The following is an 18,204-nucleotide window of genomic DNA, read 5'->3' on the forward strand; positions in this document are numbered from 1 at the left end:
TTGGTTCAACCAGACTTTGGGCCAAATTAGTCTCAAGAACAACTCAGTAAATTTATAAAGTGATAAAAATTAAAAGAATTTGCTCTTTGCTCCTTTACCTTGGGGTTAACTGAAGAGACCTACAGAAGCCATCTTCCTTTTTGCTCCTCTGGTCTCCATATGTAATCACATTGAAGTCATTCTACTTTGTGGAGTTGCCATACCCCAACCCATTGAATCTACCAATTTTCCTGATCTGTCCACACCTTCATGTTCTTCCCACATTATCAATTTATCCTATATCTGTCACTGTACTCTTTGTCCCTCTTCCCTCCATGACACTCACTCATGAGGCAAATACCCTATTTCTCCCTACTCTGCTGTACTTAAAACCATTGAACATGGCTAGAAAAAAAATAACCATGCTAACAGGTCCTTCTTAAAATTTATGACTATAAATTTCAGAGCAAGCTCTCAGCCCTCACAAGTAATTCTATCAATTTGTTTCAACAGTAGTCTCTCCCACTTATCTTGAAGAGGGGATACTATTTCAAACCTTCTTTCTCTTCAAACTTCTGCTCTCCCTGCTCCCACTCCTCAGTCTCAGCTCATGGCTTTGATTCTTAAAATATTTTTATAAAAAGTATGGAACAGTTCATGAGTTTGTGTGTCATCTTTGCACAGGCTCTGCATACATGCTGCTAAAGCAAACACATGGCCTCACTTTTATTTCACTGAGAAAACAGAAAAAATGGAAAGTAACACCAAATCTATGAATTTACCTGATTCATCATTTAGGGAGAGGCAGGCAGCTGGCTATGTGGATCTCAGAATTCGTTTCTGGTATGAAGACAATGATCGGAAAGTTTTTAAAAAATATGTATAGATAAGTGTCAGCCATGAGACTGGATGAGCCTACTCAAGGAGAGAGTGAAAGGAGGCAGGAAGGGCTGAGGCCAAGGTTCTGACATATTTCAACATTAGATGGGAGAGAAGCAGCTAGCACAAGGGTCTGAGGAGTGGCTGTGAAGAGGCAAACAGAAAAAACTGTATTTCAAATATACAAACAATGGTAGAATGATGTGTGCAAAGTATGAGGGAGAATCAGATGAACTAAAGATATCTCAGATGCTAAGGGGGGAGGGTGTTGCAAGGAGGGTATGGTCAGCTGTATTAAATTTGGAGTAAATGCAGGCAATGTAGTAATGGATACTGCAGGTTACTAAACTTTCAAAAATTAAACTATACATAGGTTACAATGAGTATCTTACAATTAATGCAAATATTTATTTTTACCATTCATTTCATCATAGGGTACAATGATTATAAATATGGAAAAATGAAGAATTTCAGGAATTAGAGTATGGTCCTCATTATTAACTTTATACAAGATAAAGTCAGGGAGGAAAATGCTTCTTGGACACTTACTCCATGTGCCCTGTGTTAGTTATTTTTATGTGTTGTCATCCAATCTCATTAACAACTATATGAGTTAGGTTAATGAGTTTTATTTTTTATGCTGCCTCCAATGGATTAACCTGGTAATGTATCCTTAAAGCTTTGTACTGATAAAAGTTCTGAGACTATGTCTGGACTTAGGTACTTCTTTGTAGCTGACTGGGTTATGATCAATCATCAAGGCTGGCCATGACCAAAGGAGAGGGGGAAATGACAGATGTATTTCTGAGATTACTTATCTTCACTTTACAAATAAGGACACTAAAGCTAGAAATAATTTTCCCAAGATTATACTGCTATTAGGTGGCGAAACCAAGATTTGAAACCAGTGGTAAAGCCAAAATTTGAAAGCCTGTGTACTTTCACATTTTAGAATTTGTAATAGACCTGTATATACAGGACACCTTTGCAAGTGAATACAGGGAAACTAAATTCTAAATATCTTTGAAAATTTAAAAAATAAATTTCATAGGAAATTTCTTTGTAAGATGAGGCAAAAAAAGGGGAAATAATTAAAAAATGAAAACCATATAGCATAGAGAAAATCGTACTACTGATCTCAAAATCTCATAATTTAACTTATTCTTTCATCTTCAAGCATGCCAAAAATATGAGGCCTAAAAATACTATTGATATACAATAGATTATTATACAAGTATTTAAATGAAAATGTAGACTATATCTATTGACAATGAAGGACATTCAAAACACAGGTGGAAAAAAAAGATTACAAAACAGTAATGTATACTTGGTCTTATATTTTTAAAATGTAGGTGTGTATACACACACATAATTTTTTTCTGCATAGGGCAATACATGAAAGAATAACTCTACAGTAATAACTATAATAACTTCATATTTGACAGGAAAATTTGGAGTGATCTTAATTTTGCTTATTTTCTAACTTCTCTCCATGTTCATGTAGCTTTAAAATAACTTTTAAGAACAAAGGAAAACATTTTAAAACATAAATGTTATTGATGGCTAGTGGTAGCAAGGAGGGGGCAAAAAGAAATTTTGTTTTCATGTAAATGCTGAAAGAACAGATAATTATTTAAATATGAGTACAGATATATATTATTAAAATATAAATAATTTTAAATCCAGAACCATGAAATCTTAAACACTGAACAAAACAATAACTTACAGAGTCTGCAGCTGTCCCCAGGCCATCATAATACATCACTCCTAGCTGGTAAGTTGCCTGATGATCCTTTTCCTTGATTTCTTCAAACTGTTCTAATGCTTCTTCATACCATCCCTGTAAGCTCCCAGGAAATACTGAATTATTTTCTTTATTATCTTAAAGTAATCACAGATACTTAGTTCCCACCTAAATCTAGCTAGCAGCACCAAATAAAGACAGAAACAAATTTATGGAATTTACAAGTGAGCCATTGACAACAAACAACACACTATAAAAATCAGTAAAACAAACCTAAACATGGCAACTGAGGGAAGTAACAAGGAGGAACCTAGGAGGGACTTGCTTTGACTTTCACTCTTATTCTTGGCTACTACTGAACTACCCTCTAATGATAGTCTAGCTCGGTGCTCATCCCAGCCTGCCATATTACTCATCACTCCCAGAATCTGAGAAACTTCAGAGTTGGGGCCAAAGTCTCTGAGAAAAGATAAGCATCAGGACATCCATTATTATTAAATATCCACTCTAATATGGCTCTTCCAGTTTTGCCATTTTCTAGCTAAAGAAGACACAGAAAAGCAAATGTGTGATTCTCAAAAATTATCTTCCTCCCATATGTCCTATAGAAACCTCCATGTCACAAGTCATTCATTTAAGGCTTCTTAGCATCATAGGATATAATAAGAAATATGCTAAAGTGTAAGGAACAAACATGGAGCTTGTATCTTAGTCCCCCATGGAAAATGCCTTACATTAGAGACTAAATCATTTGTAATAGTGGAAAAAGAGTCTCTGAGTTGAAAGGTCAGTACTAGAATGAGAAGGCCTGACAAAAACAACTTTTGGAAAACACAGAAACTACTGAATTTCTCTTTTCCTAAACTGTAATTAATCAACAAATTGATAAAAGTAATAAAAATTGCATCAAAATGCTAACAATAAGTAAATGACTTGTAAAGATTCATTCTATTTTCTGGCTAATGTTTGGCCAAGATACGAAGGCTGGAAAACTCAGAATACTCTTATACAGAGAAAGAGAAGAGAGGACCTTACAGTTTTCGTGATTTTAAATGTCATACATGCTGGAAAATCTCAGATATATATTTACTTTCAACTCTGACTTTTCTTTTGAGATCTAGAGTATCACATGTAGTTTCTACTTTGAAACCTTATAGTTGGATGACGAAGGGGAATCTTAAACATAAAATGTCCCAAAACTGAACTTTTGATGGTTTCCTCAAAACTCACCCACTTTTCCATTTTTCAGTCCATGCCACCATTACTTGTATCTCCAAAATAAATCCAGGACCCAGTTCCACTGCTACCACTCTGGTCAAGACCACCATCCTCTCTTGCCCCAACTAGTATAATTTCTCTCTAAACTGGTCTTGGTTTAATGCTTCCCTTCCAGTCCATTCATCACAGTCTCAAAACACTTCCTAGAGCTTCTCATTACTTTTGAAACAAGGTTCGTCTAGAGCCCTTCAGTTCAGTTACTCAGTCGTGTCCAACTCTTTGCAACCCCATGGACTGCAGCATGCCAGGCCTCCCTGTCCATCACCCACTCCCAGAGCTTGCTCAAACTCATGTCCATTGAGTCGGTGATGCCATCCAACCATCTCATCCTCTGCCATCCCCTTCTCCTCCCACCTTCAATCTTTCCCAGCATCAGGGTCTTTTCCAATGAGTTAGTTCTTCGCATCAGGTGGCCAAAGTATTGGAGTTTCAGCTTCAGCATCTGTCCTTCTAATGAATATTCAGGACTGATTTCCTTTAGGATGGACTGGTGGATCTCCTTGCAGTCCAAGGGACTCTCAAGAGTCTTCTCCAACACCACAGTTCAAAAGCATCAATTTTTTGGCGCTCAGCTTTCTTTATAGTCCAACTCTCACATCCATACATGACTACTGGAAAAACCATAGCTTTGACAAGATGGACCTTTGTTGGCAAAGTAATGCCTCTGCTTTTTAATATACTCTTTAGGTTTGGTCGTAAGTTTTCTTCCAAGGAGCAAGCATCTTTTAATTTTATGGCTGCAGTAACCATCTGCAGTGATTTTGGAGCCCAAGAAAATAAAGTCTGTCACTGTTTTCACTGTTTCCCCATCTATTGGCCATGAAGTGATGGGACCAGATGCCATGATCTTAATTTTCTGAATGTTGAGCTTTAAGCCAAATTTTCCACTCTCCTCTTTCACTTTCATCAAGAGGCTCTTTACTTCTTCACTTTCTGCCATAAGGGTGGTGTCATCTGCATATATGAGGTTATTGATATTTCTCCTGGCAATCTTGATTCCAGCTTGTGCTTCATCCAGTCCAGCATTTCTCATGATGTTCTCTGCATATAAGTTAAATAACCAGAGTGACAATATATAGCCATGATATACTCCTTTCCCAATTTGGAACCAGTCTGTTGTTCCATGTCCAGTTCTAACTGTTGCTTCTTGACCTGCATACAGATTTCTCAAGAGGCAGGTCAGGTGGTCTTGTATTCCCATCTCTTTCAGAATTTCCCACAGTTTGTTGTGGTCCACACAGTCACAGAAAACTATAGTCAGTCTAATCACGCTAGGACCACAGCCTTGTCTAACTCAATGAAACTAAGCCATGCCCTGTGCAGCCACTCAAGATGGGCGGGTCATGGTGGACAGGTCTGACAGAATGTGGTCCACAGGAGAAGGGAATAGCAAACCACTTCAGTATTCTTGCCTTGAGAACCCCATGAACAGCATGAAAAGGCAAAATGATAGGATACTGAAAGAGGAATTCCCCAGGTCGGTAGGTGCCCAATATGCTATTTGAGTGAACTCTGGGAGTTGGTGATGGACAGGGAGGCCTGGTGTGCTGCGATTCATGGGGTTGCAGAGTCGGACACGACTGAGCGACTGAACTGAACTGAACTGAACTGAACACAGTCAAAGGCTTTGGTATAGTCAATAAAGCTGTAGTAGATGTTTTTCTGGAACTCTCTTGCTTTTTCAATGATCCAGTGGATGTTGGTAATTTGATCTCTGGTTCCTCTGCCTTTTCTAAATCCAGCTTGATTATCTGGAAGTTCATGGTTCACGTACTATTGAAGCCTGGCTTGGAGAATTTTGAGCATTACTTTGCTAGCATGTGAGATGAGTGCAATTGTGCAGTAGTTTGAGCATTCTTTGGTATTGCCTTTCTTTGGGGTTGGAATGAAAACTGACCTTTTCCAGTCCTGTGGCCACTGCTGAGTGTTCCAAATTTGCTGGCATATTGAGGGCAGCACTTTCACAGCATCATCTTTTGGGATTTGAAATGGCTCAACTGGAATTCCATCACCTCCACTAGCTTTGTTTGTAGTGATGCTTCCTAAGGCCCACTTGACTTTGCATTCTATTCACATTGTAGAGCTCGCCAAAGTCTTCTTCATCTCAGAAACGTTGCATTTGTTTTCCCTTCTACCTGGAATGTACTTCCCTGTGGCTGTTTGCATTGCCTGTTTCCTTAAGTTTCAGTTTCAACAACAGGTCTTTCTGCCCTACCCCTAAGTTATTCTCTATCAGAGTAGCCAGTTAATTGCTTTCACAGTACTTTTAACTTATTTGTAATCATATATTAACTTGTTATCTTCCTCTTGACTATAAGCTCCATGAAATGGGGACCATTCTAATTCCCTCACCACTGTAGAGTTAGTACCTAGCATAATAGTAGCAAATACTTATAAAGCACTTATTAAGTGGCAGGCCCTATTAGTAAGTATTTTTACAATTAACATATCCTCATAATAGCTCTATGGCACCCCACTCCAGTACTCTTGCCTGGAAAATCCCATGGACGGGGGAGCCTGGAAGGCTGCAGTCCATGGGGTCGCTGAGGGTCCAACATGACTGCGACTTCACTTTCACTTTTCACTTTCACGCATTGGAGAAGGAAATGGCAACCCACTCCAGTGTTCTTGCCTGGAGAATCCCAGGGACGGGGGAGCCTGGTGGGCTGCCATCTATGGGGTCGCACTGAGTCGGACACGACTGAAGTGACTTAGCAGTAGCAGCAGCAGAGATGAAACTGAGGCACTAAGAGGTTAAGCCTTTGTGCCCAAGGGTATAGTTAACAAGCAACAGAACCACAATTGAACCTATGTTCAAAGCTGAAAGATCATTCTCTTAAACATTATGCTACGTGATTCTCAGAGTGACAGGTATGTGATGAGTCCTCAACAAATATTTGTTGCCAGAATGAAGGAAGGAGCCATAAAGAGATTAGTAAGTGGGATATAGGTGAAGGGTTGCCCAAGCATTCAAGAGATAGTGAGGGGCAGGGGACAGCTGATCCCTTTTTGCATCTTCCCTTGGGGTTCAGTGAACAATTGAAGCTATACTGCTGAAGCTGGAGTGATATCTTGCACAGGTCTACCTAGACCTACTTTGTAAATTTCAGCATAATGTGGATAAAGAGGGAAATTCTCTCCCTGATCCATACAGAAACTTACTTAAAGCTACCTTTGCTGCTGCTGCTGCTAAGTCGCTTCAGTCGTGTCTGACTCTGTGCGACCCCATAGACAGCAACCCATCAAGCTCCACCATCCCTGGGATTCTCCAAGCAAGAACACTGGAGCGAGTTGCCATTTCCTTCTCCAATGCATGAAAGTGAAAAGTGAAAGTGAAGTTGCTCAGTCGTGCCCAACTCTTAGCAACCCCATGGACTGCAGCCTACCAGGCTCCTCCATCCATGGGATTTTCCAGGCAAGAGTACTGGAGTGGGGTGCCATTGCCTTCTCAGTACTATTAATTGATAAGAATCAGGATTTTTAATTGTTAATAATAAAATACTTTACAAATGACACTGAATATTTTAGCAAAATATAAAAATTAGACTTTTTATTTATTATGTGCAAATGGATTTCATAACAAAATGACTCCCATAAATGACATTCATTAGAATGACTTTTATGGAGAAAGGTCAAATAGCTCTGTAAGCTGGGACCAGCGTATCATGATCAAAGCCACAAACACAATCTAGGGAATTTGACAGAACTTCCCTGGCTTAACAATGGTAAGGAACTCTATAGGAAACTTTGTATGAAGATCTAACAATGGCTTTATATGAAATGAAAATAAACCCACAAAAACTGGTACCTCTTCAAAGTACAGTTGACCTCGTAGAAAATATGCCATAGTATCCCCTCTTCTTATCCTTTCTTTCAAGAGCTGCAAGGCCTTATCCACCAAATTAGCATGGCTGTAATGATCTGGTTTTTAAAAAAGTAAAGAATTCCATCTTTACCCATACAATGTGAATTTTTTCTCTTAAAGTAATAAAGTATATAGAATTCATCTGACATTGTTTATACTGGCTTCCTTCCTAGTTCTCATTCCTAAAACTGACCTCCTTAGTTCAAGGAAAAAGCACCACCTTAGAAAAAAGAAAGCACTATCACACCAGACATTGTACCTTATATAATTAAGAAGTGTATTGGTGGGCTGTCACACTAACCCTCTTTCCTACTAGGCAGGAGCTCTAGCAATGTAGTCCGTGTGGAATTCTTTAGACAAAGCTGGCCTTTGTGTGAAATTCTTAATTTCAGTCTTAATTAGAACTACTCTAACTAAATGATCTAACCATCCCCGATTTAATTTTTTTTAGGTCTATAGAAAAAGAAATGGTAGCTTTAAATGCCTATTTCAAATAAAGTATGGTACTGTCCTCTCTAACAGAAGTGACATCTGGCTTTGTTTTTTTCAAGAAGGGTGTTCTAAAGTCCTGAGAGTAAAACCAGGAGCAGGATTTCATGATGAAACTTCTTCACTGATGATCTGCTACCAGATAAGCTGGGTAGCAATTCCACAAATTCTTACAGAAAAGCTAGAAAGGACTGTAAACTTAACCACTTCCTTGCCAGCAATAAGACTCATATTTCCTGTCTCTTTTGCTCTGGTGTACATAATTAACTTTAAGTGAAAATACTATCAGGACTTGTACCAGTCTTTTCCTTTCTCCACTGGAAGACTTTTGCATTCTTAGCAGCGAAGTGGGATAGAGAAGTATATGAGGGGTTCTTGGGCAACTTTTCACTGGTCAACTTCATCCTGTCTCCACAGTGGGTATTCTGTAAAAGAGAGTAAAATAATAATATGGTAGAAATATCTTCCTCCAGGAAAATGCACCAAGAGATTCCATTTCCACTTGACAGAAAGAGCATCCTCCCCTCATCACTGAGGGATAGGGCACCAAACTAAGCTCTGGTATATGAGCATTCCTTCTTAGGAAACTAGGACCTTTCAGAGCTAAGAGAAGCCCTCGTCCATGTCTGTTCCCACCACATGGAGTCAATGATCAGGGCTATCTGCAAGTCCTCTCTGGCTGGGAAATACATGCTCTAGCAAGTCATGTCACCCACCACAGCTGCTGCCACTAGTAGGAATTGGTGACACTGCTCATAGGTACAGTTCTTGTGCACCAGTGCCTTTCCATTAACTGAAGCTCATCAAACTAATCCATTTTAAATGAAAGCACCTGTCTATTTTACCTGGGAATACACTTTACTTTAACTGTGTTGTTCAGTTTTATCTTTCCATCTGTAATGGGTTTCCATGTTATAAGGTGGATCACAGTTGAATGGAAAATCAGAGCCTTCATATAAAATGTAGAGGCCACCTCATGTGGGATGAAGGAGTCCAGGTTGGCCTAGGCTGAGGGTAGTGAGACCGCAAACTCAGTTGTTGCTACGCTTTTTTGTTTACTCCATGGAATTCCACTGTTACAGCATGCTCTCACCAATCAGGAACAAGCTTCCAGTAAAGCTTCCTGATTGGTGGTGAAGAGAACTCAATAGATCTTTAGTATGACTGGAAAGCCACAATCATACAATTTTATGATACTATTTTGGACAATAAATTGCTTTGTTTATGAGAAGGGAATGGCAACCCACTCCACTATGCTTGCCTGGAGAATTCCATGAATAGAAGAGCCTGGTGAGCTACAGTCCATGGGGTCGCAAAGAGTTAGACATGACTGAGCGACTCACACACACACAATGAGAATAAAGTGCAGAAAGGGAGATAAGTCAGTATACCAGAGGAAAAAATCACCAAACTATCTGTGATTTTCATTTTTTTTTAAGAGTTAATTTTCTCATCTGTAGTTTGGATTACAAATAGTTTGAACTAGAGGATTTCAAAATATCTGTTCCTAGATATGTAAACTTCTTGGATTATATGATTCCAAAAACCTATGGTTGTACCAGGAAATATAGAAGTTTCCAAAGAACTTTAGGGTGAAGCAGTATTAGGTGAAGTATTTAGAAGAACTAAGACAATCCAAATATGATGATGTTCACAGCATGTTTCTGTTATCTCTGAATTGTCAGCATCTTGACTCTTGTGCTTTGGGGCCATCAGTAACTAAATAAGGGTTACTTGAACACAAGTAAATTTGATAACCCAGGTGGCTACTAGGCGACTAACCTGGACAAAAGGGGTGATTCACCTCCCAGGAGGGATGGAGTGCGATTTCATCACACTACTCAGAGCAGCATAAATTTAAAATTTATGAATTGCTTATTTCTGTTATTTTCCATTTAATATTTTCAGACGATGATGGGCCTGAAACCACAGGAATTGAAAATGCAGGTAACAGGGGACTACTGTAATTTCCTCTTTCTGTTCCAGGATCCCATAGTCATCATGTCTCCTTAGCCTCCTCTGGTCTATGACAGATTCTCAGGTTTTCCTTGTTTTTAACAACTTTGACAGTTTTGTACTGGCCAGATATCCTGTAGAATGTTTCCCAATCAGGGTTTACCTGATATTTTACTCATGGTTAGACTTGGGTTATGGACTTTGGGAAGATGCAGAGGTGAAATATCTTTTCGGCAGACCATATCAAGGGTGCATGACTTATTACTGATGATAATAACAAACACTTGGCCAGTGCAGTGTTTCACAGGTTTCTCCACTGTGAAGTTACTTCCCCTTACCTCCCATACTCTACTTTTTGGAAGCAAGTCATTATGCAGAGCCCACACTGAGGAGGATGGGGTGAGGTAAGGATTAACTTCTACTTCCTGGAGTGAGGAATGTCTAAACGATGTGTTTGGAATGCTTTTGTAAAGAAGAGCTGTCTTTTTCCTTACTCCTTTCCTCCCTATCTATCCATCTTTATCAGTTATCTATTGAGTTGGCCAAAAACTCCATTTGAGTTTTTCCATAAGATGTTACAGAAAAACCTGAACGAACTTTCTGACCAACCCAGTATCTATTCTTTGTGCCATAATATCCTGGAGCAGTAGTTGTTTAGAATAGCTATATAATTTATCATCTTTCCCAAGAAGTTTGACTAGGCACAAGAAGAATTTCTTTGTGGGAAATCCTTTTGCTTTTACGTGTGCTAGTCATTCAGTGGTATCCGACTCTTTGCAACCCCATGGGCTCTTAACTCTCCAGGCTCCTCTGTCCATGTGATTTTCCAGGCAAGAATAGTGGAGTGCGCTACCAGTTCCTTTTCCATTTACAATCATACTAGGATCATATATGGATTTCCTGACTGCCTATGCCAATGAAGGTCATAATTATATTGATTAGTTCAAGTAATTTTCAATCTGTGGATTAAAAAAAAAAACTGTTAAAAATCAAAGAACAGTTATTGAAATTCCAGCTCTGGCTATCATCTTCTGTCTTTGAAAAGTTTTCTTATTTGCAGTGATATATTATCTTCAGTGTATGAGCTATAGAAATATATCTGCCACACATCTTTATTAATAATTAATATCTAGTTACTTTTAAGACTCACTGGAATCTGGTCAACATTAATATAAATAACAGGGCACCTAGTTGGCAATAAATAATTGAAACATCATATTCAGAAATGTCTGAGGAATATTGAATATGTTTGGGGGTTATAAAATTCTCAAGAGATCTAAATAATACATGTGAAACCAAGTCAACTATTGAGATTTTTAGTTTTACTTTATATTTCTTCATTTGCTTTAGAGCTAAATTTCTCTATAGCATTATTGCTAAATGTATACAATATAATTAAATATTATACAATAGTGATAAATGGGGATTAGAAGGTATTCCCAATTACTCCTCCTTTCAATGCTATGCATTTAGGGAATGTTTTCTAGTCATCTTTTTGGCCAATAAAGGCAAATAGAAAATAGATGAAATTAGTCTAATTCTAATTAATTAGCCTGTCCACCAAATACTTTAATAATTTTCACCAATTGGCACATATTCATTCATTCATTAAAAAGGAACTCCTTGAATAGAAGGCATTGGACTAAGCACTGTGGGAAATTCAGTTCTAGAAACAAGGCTACATTAAGTCATCATTAAATGAAGTGTTTTTCAATGGATTGTAGTAATCTTCTCTGAGGATTCATTTTGCTTTAAAGCAGTCAATCTTAGTAGCTTTGAACTACCAAAGATGACCACAATTCTTTAAAATATAGGTATAAGAATGTGGGCTCTAGAGTCAAATTGCCTGAGTTCCAGCTCCACTTCTTAATGATATGATCTTAGATAAATTATAGAAATCTCCCTATCAGTTTCCTTTCCTATCTGTATTAACCATGGGGCATAATAAGTGCCCAATTAACGTCAATGTACCTCAACACAATAACATATTGGAATAGATATTAGTGGTCATTTAATATAACTTCTCATTTGTATATCTTTATTTCACATCACTGCTATATGTGTAACATATATGGCAACCAGACTGAATTACACATAGTTCTCAACACTGGAAGATATTTAACACTTCTTATAAATTCTCTTCCTCTTCTGGATGACCTAGCAAACTCTTACCCTTCAAGTCTTAGTCCACACATCTTTCACTCATTTGGTCACTGAGTCATCATTCAACCTTTTTTTTTTTTTTTTTTTTAAACTCACTCTAAATGGCACCCTTTTGGAAACACAACTACCAGCAAGCTACACCTAAGTAGAATTGGCAATGCTTGGAAGAGTGACTATTCCATATGCTTCTTAGACCATCTACTACTTTAGAAAATTGATCCCACCTGCTGTATGTTCTGTAAAAACTCCAGTCCCTTGCCAGTAAGATACTGTCCCCCAGTGACACACACACACACACACACACAAAGGTATAAATGAACTTAATTGACAAAACAGAAGTAGAGTAACAGATTTAGAAAACAGACTTATGGTTACCAGGGGATAAGTGAGGAAGGGATAAATTGGGAGATGGGGCTTGTAGTATACACACACTATATAAAATATATATATATATAAAATAGATATAAAATAGTATATAAAATAGATAATAAAGAACCTACTACATAGAACAGGGAACTCTACTCAATACTCTTTAATGGCCCATGTGGAAAAAGAAACAAAAAAAGAGTGGATATCTGTATATATGTAACTGATTTACTTTGCTGTATATCTGAGACTAACACAATATTGTGAATCAACTATACTCCAATAAAAATTTAAAAATAAAGAAAAAAACAAAAAAGAAAAACAAAAGAAAAAAAGATATTGTTCTCTGAATGTATTTATCCTGTATACTTCTGTACTCCACCAGCTCTATTCAGTTTTCAGAAAGCTTTTAGGCCCATTTCTAAGAGTAAATCAGATACATAGCTGAGACATAAAGAGTTGTTTGGAAACATTATGAGCTATGGACAAGTATGCAGTGATTAAAGGGACAAAAGCTTTAAAAACTACTTACAAAATTCCCTTTCCTTGTGAAATTTAAATATGTCACAGGAAGTTAACAATAATTACCAGACTTAATGCATGCTGAACAGAATCTTGTTTTCAAGAAAAAGGATGTAACGTGGAGGTGCATGTATCACAGAAATATCCCATTTCATATGTTAACTGCAAAACATGTATTTTAGAACTCTAAGGACTTCTTCAATGACACCTTGTATTAGTTAGGAATTCTTGAAAATGAACATCTGTGCAAACTTGAAGCTTAATTATATGTCTTGAAAAATAGTGCTTATCTAGATGAAAAACACGAGAAAAGGAAAACTGGAAATATGGACATGCGTTCTCATATATTTCTGACATTCTTTAAACAGCATAAAAAGTACTGTGAATAGTTTAAATTTAAAAAAAGAACACAAGCACGATTCTATACATGTTTGAATATAAGTGTGTGTGTATACATATATATATATGCGCTTATGTTTAAGTACACATATAAACAAAGATATTTAAAACTACCCCTTTGCAAACAAAAGAAAAGAGAATTTTGCTCACCAAGTCTTTGAGGCAGCAAGGCACTGGATACTTCAGATGAAGAGATTAAGGTGGTAACAGGAAGTGCACTCAGTGCTTCAGACAGAGGAAATAAAAGATGAAAAGGGGATGCTCTGTGCTTTGGACAACCAGGCCCTTAGTTAAATGCATTTCCCGAAGAATTTTAATGAATTCTGCTTCCCATACATAGAAAAGCACTATAATCATTAACTTGGAATATTTGTTCTCTGTAACTAGCAGTGATTTTTTTACCAAGATACATGTTGACTGCATGTATTCCCTAACATCAAAAAAATCACATATAAACTAGCTTCCCCACCCCCACTTCTTTGGCGTAGTTCCTCAGTGCTATCTGAAGGCTGTCTCTGGGGCTACAGTCCTCAGTAAAACCCTGAATAAACTTTAACTCACACCTCTCATGCAGCACATTTTTCTCTAAGTTGACACCTTGGATCAACTGCATAAATCTAGTAATATAAATTACTGCAAAATTAGTTTACGGCTCTTATTACAAAATAAACAAGAAACTGTATCCAAAATTAGAACAAAAAGGCCACCCATCTATTTTCAGAGGACACTGAGCTTGTTCTCCAAAAAAAGAATAAACTTTCAGTCTTGCTCTCAAAAGGTACCAGCACATAGAGGGGAACAGATTAAGATATTAGGGAAAATAAATACATGGTTGGAACTTTAGCTTTTAGCTAGATTAACCAGGGGAAGAAGAAAAAAAAAACTGCTTAGGAACTGTCCAGAGATAAAATAGTCAGTGGCTGTGGCTTTGAAGTCAGGATGTCTTTGTTTCTACAGTTTTCCGAGGTACGGTCAGCCCTGCCCACGGGGAAGAGCGCCAGTGGTCATAACGTCCATGGCCTGGTCTTTTCGTTTATCCACTAACTCCTCACGAAGAGTGCGGGGCTCCCGTCTCAGCGAGCTCAGGGCTAAGAGCTGGGACCACCATTTCCCCAGGCAACAAGTCCAGCACTGTGCCTGACCTGTCTCTGAGGGGCCACATTACAATGGCGGGCTCACTTTACGTCACTCCCGGAAAGGGCATAGTGTCATTTTGGGGTGAGGGTGAAGCAGTCCTGTGGGAAAACCTAGCCCCTTAGCTCACGTTAGGCGCCCCTCCACCACCACCCCTACCCCTCCAAACCCCCTCAAGCTCTAGCTTTCCTAAATGTCCAGGGCCTGAGGGACAGAGGCAAGCCTAGGGCAGCTTTGAACACGATGACTCAGGAACTTTCTTTCCTGAGGAGCCAGAGGCTGGGGCCGCGGGGGTCCAGCACCAAGCGTAGTAGCAGCTTCCAAAGGTTGCGCTGCCGCCCAAGATCAAGATCCTGGTAGCTCCCTCATTTCCTGGTTACGTGCGCGCCAGCAGAAACCAAAACCTCCACCCGCGACTTCCGCTTCCCCAGAGGGACTAATGAGCTGGGCACAAGCAGCGTGAAACGTGCCGAACTCTCAGCGCCTCATGGCGGCGGGTGAAACCCGGCAGTCCTGACGCCGGTCTTTCATGGCGCATGCGCAACAGGGCCTGGGCGGGAACGGCCTCAGGACTCCGCCCCGAGGTGGGCGGGCCCGACACCTCCCCTTGGCCAATCAGCTGGCGCATCCTCGCTGCCTCCTCCTCACCCCCGCCCCCGCCAGCCTCACTGGGCTCCAGGTTACACGTGCTACTGTTTGTGTACGTGCGGCTGCTGCTGGGCGGAGAAAGGCGGGCCTCCTAGGGTTGGGCTGCTCCGGCCGAGCCGCAGCTGAGGCACGGCGGGGAGGGGCTGGCCCCCTAGCTCTGGTGATCTTTTAAATTCTCCGGCTCTCGGGCGGCCTGTCTACTCTTAACCCGTCCGTCTGCAGCGAGTGCCGCACTGCTCAGCTCTCCCAAGGACTCCTGTCCTCTACTTTAGGCGGGAGATGCTGCTGCTCGATTGCAACCCAGAGGTGAGATTCAGGCTGCTTTTGTCCGGCAGACTTAAGCGTACAGATGTCTGTCTTCTATAGAGGGCTAGATAGGGTGAAGGTGTACTGACCACTTGGCGCTGCTGCTAAGTCAAGCCTCTTCAGAGTTGGAGGGTTTTTGGAGTGGCGGAGGACTTCAATCTCCGGAGGGCAGGAGCCTGGACAAAGGCGAGAAGGGGTGCTGGAGCTGTTCTTTTCTCGCAGGTGGATAGTCTGAAGCATCTGCTGGAGACCGGGGCCTCCGTCAACGCACCCCCGGATCCCTGTGAGCAGTCGCCCGTCCACTTGGCTGCAGGTGGCGGCCTTGCTTGCTTTCTTCTCTGGCAGCTGCAGACGGGCGCTGACCTCAACCAGCAGGTAACTAGGTAACTGATTGTTGCTGTGTGCAACCCTCCCCTTCACCCCAAATCCACACAAACATTTCTTAGACACCAAGATATTGTCGTTTCAGTTATTAGAAACAGGACTAGCACAGTGATGCCTATAGAAGTGTGAGACACTACGTAACTTTAGTTTTCCAGTAGCCACATTAATGAAGCGAAACATTTTAGTAAACTGACACAATTAATCAAAATTATCATGTGTAATCAATAAAACATAACTGATATATAAATATATCGGATATGCCTCCTCACCCTCCGTGTATTTTACATTGACAGCACATTTCAGTTCAGACTAGCCACATTTTAGGTGCTCATTAGCCCGATAGATGGCTGCTGGCTACTACATCGGACATTTCCAGGGTCTACCATTCATTTCCAAAGGAACTGCTCCATTACAAAATTAAGTCTCAGGGTAGCACAACTTGTAAGACATGCTCACAATATAATTCCTTACAGAACTTAAGGTAGTTTGCATCTTCCATTCAATGTTAAATTTTAAATTGTAATTTTTACTTCTGTAGGATTCTATTTTGCTTTTAATCACTTAAAATTTAATGTATGTAGCTGTGACTGCACATGCTTTTATTAATGACAATTCTATATTTAATAGGGCACCAAGTGAACTTTACTTTAAAAAAGAATTAAAAGATTCAGTCCAGTACAATGCAGTTCTAACCCTACTTCCTCAAATAGCTTCCTCAAGCAATAAACCTCACTCATCAACTTCCACAAGAGTGTTTTGGGGAGACTAAAATATGCTGTCTTGTCTGTAAGGATGTTTTTGGAGAAGCTCCACTACACAAGGCAGCAAGAGTTGGAAGCATGGAATGCCTCAGTCTGCTTGTAGCCAGTGATGCCCAAATTGAGTGAGTATGGAATCAGTGACTTCAAATTTTATATTTTCTTGGGTTAATCAGACTCCTGCAGCTCAATTACATGATGCTTGCCTAATTGATAATGTAGTGGTACCATTTAAATATTAACTTAGGCTGTTAAATTATCTGATACTATTCAAGTAAATTAAAAAATGGATCCTGAACAATCAGAGGTGCAGTTCTTTTCATGTGTCATGGCAGTATTACATCTTAGTTTTGTTTTTAAAAATCCATTCTATAGATGTTCTCACTGATTTCCTTTGTGTACTCACTCATTGTACTGAAAACAGAATACTTATTTGTGTAGAAATGAAGTGCCCATTCTGGGCTGTCCTTTGTGCTAAGGACAAATAGTGAGCAAACATGGAATTCCTCTATGCTTCCTTTACCTCTTTTATTCTGCAACCAACATTTGTATAAGCCCAAAGCACCTTTATTAGAAACATATTTTTAAAAGGCTAAAAACAACTGTCAACTTTTACTTGAACACTTTTTTTTTTTTTTTGTCTTAGTTTATGTAATAAGAATGGGCAAACAGCTGAAGATCTTGCTTGGTCATGTGGATTTCCAGAATGTGCCAAGTTTCTTACAACAATTAAATGTATGCAGACAATAAAATCAAGGGAACAACCCAATAAAGATCATTGTGTTCAAGTGCTCAGACTGAAACGAAGTTTTGGAAGTGAGGAATATACAAGTGGGAAAAGGAAGTGTTGGTAAGTAATTCAGTTTCTTCCTTCTTCCTCCCTTAAGGATTTCTTATTTAAAACAGAATTTATTGTTTCATTTAAATATTGCCAGTCTTATGTCTTGTATATCTTTTCATTCTCATTAACACATTTTAATACTGGATGTAGTAACTACTGCTAGACTTTAGAGACCAAAAATTATTCTGCATGGTAGAAGACTGGGGAGGAAAACTTTTTAAAAAAAGGTTTTAATGTCAATATGTTTTTCAACAACAGATGTATTGGTCATGAAGAGGTGAGGAGAAGGTCTTCACTTCATGCAGGTCTACCGTTCAGCTACAAGCTGTGGCTTCAGGCTCATCAAGTGTGTCTAAACTCCTTCTAAGAAGGAGGAAACCTTTCTTCTAAGCGAAGATAATGTTCAAGAATACATGTATTTACATGCCTATAATGTTCTGGTTGTGCATGCTTTGTCTCGTAACTTATTAAAAGAATGTCTAAAGTATAATTG

The 18,204-nt window shown here is 39.2% G+C and overlaps 2 protein-coding genes across 8 annotated transcripts in view; one reads left to right on the forward strand and one right to left on the reverse strand.

The window, feature by feature from the left end:
• LRP2BP (LRP2 binding protein) overlaps window positions 1-15,311 on the reverse strand; it is a 31,565-nt gene extending 16,254 nt beyond the window's left edge. For 2 of the 6 annotated variants that reach the window (XR_011564544.1, XM_070781732.1), the window contains exons 1-4: window positions 13,791-15,310; window positions 8,533-8,659; window positions 7,689-7,801; window positions 2,585-2,698 (exon numbers count right to left, since the gene is read on the reverse strand). Coding sequence is in view for 1 of the 6 variants with exons in the window: in XM_070781732.1 (XP_070637833.1) it covers window positions 2,585-2,698; window positions 7,689-7,801; window positions 8,533-8,638 (333 nt within the window). In the remaining 5 variants the exon portion in view is untranslated. Of the gene's footprint in view, window positions 1-2,584; window positions 2,699-7,688; window positions 7,802-8,532; window positions 8,660-9,079; window positions 13,689-13,790 lie in introns of those variants that run through there. The other 4 variants (XR_011564545.1, XR_011564546.1, XR_011564547.1 and 1 more) reach the window with 4 other exon arrangements.
• A 156-nt stretch (window positions 15,312-15,467) lies between these two features.
• ANKRD37 (ankyrin repeat domain 37) lies at window positions 15,468-18,201 on the forward strand. Of its 2 annotated transcripts, none has more exons than XM_070781734.1 (5): window positions 15,468-15,728; window positions 15,951-16,103; window positions 16,823-16,995; window positions 17,517-17,720; window positions 17,970-18,201. In XM_070781734.1, coding segments are annotated over exons 1-5 (558 nt in total). In that variant the 5' UTR covers window positions 15,468-15,701; the 3' UTR covers window positions 17,971-18,201. The 2 variants fall into 2 exon arrangements, with proteins under 2 accessions (XP_070637835.1, XP_019809013.1); XM_019953454.2 differs by having other exon boundaries at window positions 15,474-15,728; window positions 16,904-16,995.
• Window positions 18,202-18,204: the final 3 nt, after the last annotated feature.

This window comes from Bos indicus, chromosome 27 (assembly GCF_029378745.1).
Source record: "Bos indicus isolate NIAB-ARS_2022 breed Sahiwal x Tharparkar chromosome 27, NIAB-ARS_B.indTharparkar_mat_pri_1.0, whole genome shotgun sequence".
In the NCBI taxonomy this organism is placed as follows: domain Eukaryota; kingdom Metazoa; phylum Chordata; class Mammalia; order Artiodactyla; family Bovidae; genus Bos; species Bos indicus.

What these genes read in the sequence shown, in the direction of transcription:
- ANKRD37 (XM_070781734.1), top strand. Translation starts at nt 15,702, where the DNA reads ATGCTGCTGCTCGATTGCAACCCAGAG. An exon ending in GCGCTGACCTCAACCAGCAG is followed by an intron (nt 16,104 to 16,822) that starts GTAACTAGGTAA and finishes TTCCTCAAATAG; the next exon opens with CTTCCTCAAGCAATAAACCT. An exon ending in GCCAGTGATGCCCAAATTGA is followed by an intron (nt 16,996 to 17,516) that starts GTGAGTATGGAA and finishes TTTTTGTCTTAG; the next exon opens with TTTATGTAATAAGAATGGGC.